The following is an 8214-nucleotide window of genomic DNA, read 5'->3' as shown; positions in this document are numbered from 1 at the left end:
CACAATATTTAACATGGTAGCTGTTATCTCCCAAATTTAATTGTTGGGTTGAATGAGCCAAATGCCATTTTACCCGCTTTTTTAAGTAACGAATTATTTTCTTGGGGATTGAAGTGTAATTAGTTATATTCTTGGGTGCGTGTTAGTTATCGATTAATCATTTTGTATATCTAACCACACTTGTTTAGATATATATAATTCTAGAGGTGACCACTCAGATAAAGACGCCTATTTCATCTTTTACTAAAGATGTTTTCATGTTGTATTTTAATTAGTTTCTGTATAATTTATTCGGTATTTTTCATCACATATTATTAAATTCTTCAAAAGATTTTCTTTCCAAAAATAATAAAAAACATTTAATTTGGACTAAAACAAAAAAATAATAATAAATTAACTATTAGATTTTTTTTTAATTATTTATATAAAAAAATATATCACATTCATCATATATATATATATAACAAGCTCTTAAAATTTTTATAAATAAAGAATTATATATGAATCAAATTGATAATATGAGGGCTAACACTACAAAAATCGATAACAAGGTTAGGGACTTACAAAACCTTTCTTAGGCTCACAGAAAAAACGTTTATATTTGTGTGATATATAAAAAAATTATCATATATATGAACAAAAAAAGTCAAACTGTTTTAAAATAAAATTTTCTTTTAATATTTGATTAAATGTTCTTGTATTTAGTAATTTTTTTGGCACTTTCTCTTAGTTAAAAATATAATCATTATAATTTTTTAGTTATTATTGTTATGAGTGTTCACAGATTGGATATGGCTGAAATTTCGATTCAATCCGCACTAAACTCATTAGATCAAATTTGATATTCGCACTTTTTATGTTTGGATCAGATATCAAATATATCCATAAAATAAAAAATATTAAAAAAATTTTATTTTTATAAAAAAAAAAGTCAATAATTTTTTTTGTTTACTTTTTTAAACATATTTACTTCTATCTGATTAGAGTGTAGATCCGATTCGATCTAATCCGATCATCTTACAGATCAGATCATATCCACAAATTACAGATCAGATACGAATAAATACTGTGAATTTATGGATATGATCTAATTTATGAACACCCATAACTACTACTATAGGTTCATTGTTGTAAAAGAATGCTTTTTTTTATTATAAACCATTATTAGATCTTAATTACTATTAAAACAACTTAATTGTCAACAAAGAGATAATACTTATTAGTCTCTAAAATTATGTTCGTATTTTAACCTAATTTCAAAAATTTCGATTAACTCAATTTAGTCTCACAACTTAATAGTTATGACTCACATTGGTTCCTGATCTTATTTTTGTCATTGTCTCACAAAATCGTTAACGACATTTTGAGATGGACTAACGACTGCTACATTATACGTTCTAGCAACTATTTGATGTGACAATTGAAATTTTTTTTACCTTAATTTCTTTTTCAACTAAACACTTAAAACCCTAATATGAGTCACGGATACCTAAGTTAAAAGATCAAACTAAGTAAATTAAAACTTTAAAAATTAGATTAAAACTCGAATATAACTTCAAAATAGAACTTCAACTTATGTAGTGAATAATTTAAACGAGAATCAAATAAATAAAAAATTCAACATAATTTTTATCAATGTTTTCAAATTCGAAATTTCTATACCAAAATTAACTAGGATTTCTCTTTAAATTAAAAATTTAATGAAATAGTGACTTTAATTATCTTAACCAATGTCCTAATTAATTACTTTTATGTCTTAAAAAAACTGTATATGAGAAGAAAATAATTAATTTATCTACTTTAATAAATAGTTATTTTACTAAAATGAAAGAAATTATTTTTTTAAATTTTTTTAAAAACTAATTAATAATATATATATATTTTGTTACACTACATTTAGTTATAAAAAATTTATTTATTTCTAATGCTTATATTAAAAATAAAAAAAATTAAATTAATGAATTTTAATCTATAATATAATAATAATATAGTAATTATTTTAAAAAAACTAATTAAAACACAATATAAAAACATCTTTAATAAAAGATGAAATAGACGTCTTTATCTGAGTGATCACCAATTCTAGATACATATTATTTTGTTTTCCATGTTATATACTGTTCATACCCTAACCCAATAATAAAGGCCCAGGATCCAAGCAAAGAAGCCCAACCCAAAGGATTGGCCCTCACCCAGTACCAGCCTTCATCCCAAGAAGTCGGTACTGAACACGACCTGCTCCAAAGAAGTCGGATACGAGGGTTAGCTGGCAGATAACACTCATTCGAATGAGTAACTGCCCCTAGAAACTCTCTAACCACTTCATAGAGCCATATCTTAACCTCCCTAAGATATGAGAACGGTTATCCACCTAAAAATGTGGCACTACTTCAGCGGTGGTTATTGGTTCACCACTATAAATACACTGACACCATTCAGGTATCTCTAAGTTCCAATACTCTCTAACCTGCTCACACTCTTGCTAACTTAGGCATCGGAGTGTCTTTGCAGGTACCACCCCCCATTCTTTCACACGTACAAGTAGGACGGAGGAACACCGAGTAACAGATCCACTCGAAAGCCACCTCCTTCATACGTTTGGACCAGCCAACGCCATCCAACCCATTAATCTCCGGTTACCTACCGTAACATATACATTCTGATAATCCCATCACTATATACACTTGACGAACATAATTTACTTTTTAAATGGATGTTATAGAGGTGTATTGCACAAATGTGCATTAGAAGAATGTAATAGTAACATATGGATCAGAACATTTCGATAGAGATGAGAAGGGTATTTCGGTGGAAGCAAGAGAGGAGTATCAATGAAATAGACTTTTGGCTCAATGAAAAGAGGTTTTACCCCATTGAATTTCATGCTCGTCCTATATACGCATACATCACAGTTTACATAATATTAAGATACTTTTAGAATTTAATTTTAATGCATTGTCAGTGTAAAAATAGTTTTACACGTGGTTAAATTACATAACATCGCATTAACAAAAATATTTTGTTTTTTTTACATATTACATAAAGGCTGCATTTGTTTCTGAAAATAGGATATGATAAGATACTGAGAACAGAACTGATAGACAAAAACACAAAATTTTGTGTTCATGTATTTTGTTTGGTGATAAATTAGAACAAATTATAAAAATATAATTTATTCTCATTTTTTTCATTCAAAAAATTTGAGATGAAAGATCTAATAATAAAAAATATAATTATGAAAAATTAACAAGAATAATGAAAGAAAAAACGAAAAATAAGTTGTGTCCTTTATTAGATTCTCCGTATCCTTCCTGTTAGGATGGACACAAAATACACTAATTCAGTGTCTTTGGATACATTGTTTCTATCCATATCTTATCTGTCAAATACGATTTTTTGTCTCAGTATTCCTGTCTCAATATCCTGTCAAACACAACCAAAAAGTCATAAAAAAAACTGTTTCACTGAACTATGCATCAAAATTAAAATTTTAACTTGACCAAATGCTCCCTTTCCAAACTTTATGAATCTGCCTTTTTAATTGTAAATTGGTCCATACATTTTTAGTGAAATTATAAATTGATTTCTACACTTTAAAAGTTTATAATTGAGTTCTTAAAGAGAATTAAAATTTGTAATTTAATTTTCGCCTTTCAAAAAGTGTTCAATTTAATAGAATATTCTCAAAATATTCTCTATTTTAAACATGTGAGCTGCATATGTTTGACAATAGAAACCAATTTATAATTTTAGTAAAAGTATGGAGACCAACCTTGTAATTTAATCATTTGAAAATGACAAAAAACTCTCTAGGCTATCTAAATCCATCCCGCCCCTCCCCAGCTCTCTCACTCTCACTTTCTCATTTTCCAAAACGACACCCCAATCCCAGCGTTCTCTGTCTCTCACCTCGGTTCATTATGGCCGCGCTGGATCCACCACATTTGTGCTCACGAGTCGGGTCTCGCCTCTCTCATCCGGCGACTTTTTCTTCTCTTCCAATCCTAATACTGAACACCGATAAATAAAAGAAAACAATTCCAATATCGAACATACTCAAAGCGAACAATTCAATGTCTAAGAAAAAATAACAACAAATCAACATAAAAATAGCAACTCAATTTATCAGTGGATCCAGCGCGGTGACGGAGGCGAGAGGCATGACGATGGTGAGCCGAGGTGAGAGATAGAGAGCGCTGGGGTTGGGGTGTCGTTTTGGAAAGTGAGAGTGAGAGAGTTGGGGAAGGGCGGGATGGGTTCAAATATCTTAGGAAGTTTTTGGTCATTTTCAAATGGTTAAATTACACGGTTAGTCCCTATACTTTCACTAAAATTACAAATTAGTCCCTATTGTCAAACATGTACAACTCACATGTTTAAAATAGAAAATATACTGAGAATACTCTATTAAATCAAGCACTTTTTGAACGGCGGAGACTAAATTGCAAATTTTAATTCTTTTTAGGGACTTAATTACAAACTTTTAAAGTGTAGGGACCAATTTATAATTTTACTAAAAGTATAGGGACCGACTAAAATTTATATATAATTTACATGTAAAAAATTAAAATTAGGAGGGGCCATTGCCCCCTTTCCTTGTACTAGCACCGCCCCTGGGACCGACTGTGTAATTTAACCTATAATTATACTACTTTAATAATTTACACCTCATGTTTACTAGATTACACTTTTTAGAATTGCCTAACGAATGAGTCCGATTCATTTATATTTAGTTTGTTGAAGTCTGTTTTATTCACGAGCGATCATTTTCAGTCTGGACTGTTTATGGCCAGTCCAATGAATTAAACGGGATGATTCATTTATCTTTTTATTTTATTTTTTAAAAAATATTTTGACAAAAATATCACTTTTAAGTCAAAAATTTTAAATAAATAATATTTTTTTAATTGATATTTCAAATTAAAAAGAAATTTTTTTTAAGACAAAAGGCCAAAAATAAATCAATAGCTAGTTAACTACATAACATGAACATCTACATCTACATGGTAAGAAAGATGAACTAAAATTAACCAATAATATTACCCATATACTGCTGCCCACGCAATCCTTTTTAGTTTTTATTGACTTGCCCATATTCATAGGAAAATACCTAAATATAACGGACAAAACCATGTCCCTACTTCCTAATCTCAAGGTCAAACACAAACACTTCATTTCTTTCTCTCTCTCTCTCCCTCTCTCCCCATAATCATTCCTTGGGGGAAAAACTCTTTTTTTTCCCGAAAAAAATTAAATTAAGTTAAAAAAATAAAAAAGAGAAAATAAACGAAACAAAACCAAGTACACATTTTCTGACTCTTCTCCCCGTAGAAGAAAAGCTCCAAACAAATCCAGAAGAAGCAGAAGAAGAGAAAGGGAAATTCCTGTTTCGGCTGAATAAGGCGGAGACCCCAAATGCGGTCTTTTAGAAGGCCACAGACGAATACCATTGAAACAAAAGAGAAGAAGAAGAAGAAAGTAAGAGAAGGGGAAGAAGAAGAAAGAAGAAAGGGGATTATAGGGAAGAATAGTGTGGATGTGGTAATGGGAATTGGAAGGGAATGGGAGAGTGCGAGAAAAGGAGGTGAAATTAGGGTTTCTGTTGTTGTTGTGGCGGTGAGTGTTGATGTTAGGGTGGTGTGCATCTGCATAGACGAGAATGCACCTTCGCTTCTCGCCTAGCATGAGAAGCATCACAATATCGAGTAACAATGGATTTATTGACTTGATGAAGATCAAGGTCGCAGCTTGCCACATTTCATATCGTACCCTCTTCCACACCATTCTCATCCTCGCATTTCTCTTGCCCTTTGTCTTCATCCTCACCGCTCTTGTCACCCTTGAAGGTGTCAACAAATGCTCCTCATTCGGTAATTCTTTTATCCATTTTCTATTATTCTGCTTCGGAGATTTGATTATCGTGGATTCTATTTTGTTGAATTTTACGCTATCATGCAATCAGATTCATAAATTTAGATGACTTTTTGACTAGTGGATTTGAAAATTACTTGTGTTTGCTGATGTAACAATATATAATTGGACTATTTTTTCCCTAGTGTTTGATATCTTTAGGGAGTTTTTTTCATCATTTCTTTATTTTGAATCCTTTTATTTGGCGCTAGAATCTTTTGCCTGTAGTCAACTTTTTATTATTTGATATATTTTGATTTGAATATTGCTTGGTCCGGTCTACATACCTTCTGGGCTAGGCTCAAATTGGTGAGGATGGGGCGAAATGACCTTAGCTTAGAACATACCATTTGATAGATTTTGTCATTTTGATTTAATGTTGTTTGGTTTGATCGAATGGGGGAACAGTCGAATGGTCTCTATGTGATCCCAAAATCACGGTCCAAGCTGTAGAGTCAGCCATTTATGCATTTGTCAGATTAGGTTGAATATATTGCAACCAAAGACTCTTCCTCAAATCCTACATTAATGCAGGATATTTGTGCACTGAACCGCCCTTTTGTTGTATTGTTTGTTCGGATCCAAATGCCATCCAGACTCATCTCCGTGTTAGATGACGCGAGGAATGACCTTTGCCGGAAACCCACTTCTAGAGAGAAAGTAGGATTAAGCAGAAAGGGGATGGATAAAAAAGATTTAGACCTTAAAAGATTCTAGTGATGATGATGCTTTTCTAATATGTGTTGGCAAAATTTGTACCTATTCTGATAATTCTTTTACATGATAAATTAATGCATGCTAAGTTTTTTCCTTAAATTAGTGAAGCATTTTATATAATCACGAGTAGATAAAATATAGATAAATATTTATAGTGCCTTAGCACCATAGTTTAGCAAAGCTAGGTTTTGTTCTACTATTACAGGTTAACTAATAGAAATTTCAAGATACATATATTTCTTTTTGTTAACTTAAAATGTTATCTTATTTATTTGTAGCTTTCTTTTGATTTTCTTATGTTTTTGTGTACCTTTTGCCTATATTTAATCCTTGATTTTTTTTTTTTGCTTGTTTTGTACTCTAGATTGTCTTGGTAGGCGTTTAGGACCAAAGTTTCTTGGTAGGGTTGATGATTCAACGGTAATTTTTTTACTTTTTGATTTATTCCATAAGTTTTTCTATTACAATTTTATTTTTATTGAAGTTTTGGTTAAATAACTATTTTCTAAAACCTATCTGTGGTGATGGTAATGCTATGGCAGAGACTAGTTAGAGATTTTTACAAGATTCTTAAAGAAGTGAAAACTGGGGAAATTCCAGCTGATCTAAAGCTGCCAGATTCGTTTGATCAGCTGGTTTCTGATATGAAGAATAACAACTATGACACGAAAACATTTGCGCTCGTGCTAACGAGAATGGTAAGTTGCCTAGTGCGTTTGCTTTATGTATTAAATATCTTAGTTTTGGTCAATTGGTTTTGAGAGGAGAAAGTAGCTGTTGAAATTTAAATATTTAAATGCTTCAAATTATATAATAGGTGAGTTTTTTTTTTTTTTTTAAGGGGGAAACAAACTCAAAAACTCATTTAATCTATGCACTTGGCTTAGAAGGTTGAGAATGAGATAATTGATGTACTATCTATGAACTCTGGCTAAGAAAATTTGTAGAATAAAGACTTAGGAGTTGTACTGATTCTGCTTATGACATCTCTAAATTTTCTTCTGTTTAAGGTACTTAATTTGAACCTACAAAGATACAATAATGACTATTTTTAAAAATCATGTGGAATTTACTACTAAGCTAGGTATTATGTTTTATTTGTACTATAGTAAGCTTTGTTACATTGTGTAACTCACTTTTATCATTTTATAATATGTGAAGTTTGAAAGCAATTTTTTAAAAATAATACTGGCTCTAGATTTTTGACAAAAAAAATAATTTTTTATCAAAAGAGTTTATTTATATGCATTGCAGGATTTACAAGAATCATTAAATTATTTAGTCTTTCTTTTGTTCTTTTATTCTCACATTACATGAGAATAATTGTGACAACCCTTTGCCTCCTACGGCTTTTAGGCCCACAGGAATAGGCTACTTAACAAGAATAGCTGTTGCGGCACAAATTCACACCCATGAGTCAGTGCCTTTGTTAGTTTGTCAATCCTTAAAGGGCTTTCTTCCAGGGGGAAGAGGCGACAAATCCTGGTTATGCTTTTGCCCCCCACTTAGGGATTGTGAGCTACTATCGGACATTATTATTATTATTATTATTATTATTATTATTATTATTATTATTTTCTTTTTAAT

At 30.9% G+C, this 8214-nt stretch overlaps 1 protein-coding gene across 1 annotated transcript in view; it reads left to right on the top strand.

Moving 5' to 3' along the window:
* The window catches only part of LOC107623899 (probable galacturonosyltransferase 13), a 6912-nt gene continuing 3824 nt past the window's right edge, over positions 5127–8214 (top strand). The window contains exons 1-3 of the mRNA XM_016326298.2: positions 5127–5870; positions 6992–7047; positions 7170–7325. Of these exons, the coding sequence (XP_016181784.1) occupies positions 5660–5870; positions 6992–7047; positions 7170–7325 (423 nt within the window). The 5' untranslated portion in view covers positions 5127–5659. The remainder of the gene's footprint in view (positions 5871–6991; positions 7048–7169; positions 7326–8214) is intronic.

Source organism: Arachis ipaensis, chromosome B10 (assembly GCF_000816755.2).
Source record: "Arachis ipaensis cultivar K30076 chromosome B10, Araip1.1, whole genome shotgun sequence".
In the NCBI taxonomy this organism is placed as follows: Eukaryota; Viridiplantae; Streptophyta; class Magnoliopsida; order Fabales; family Fabaceae; genus Arachis; species Arachis ipaensis.
The sequence above is the reverse complement of the archived record's forward strand: the minus strand, read 5'-3'. Positions and strand labels throughout refer to the sequence as shown.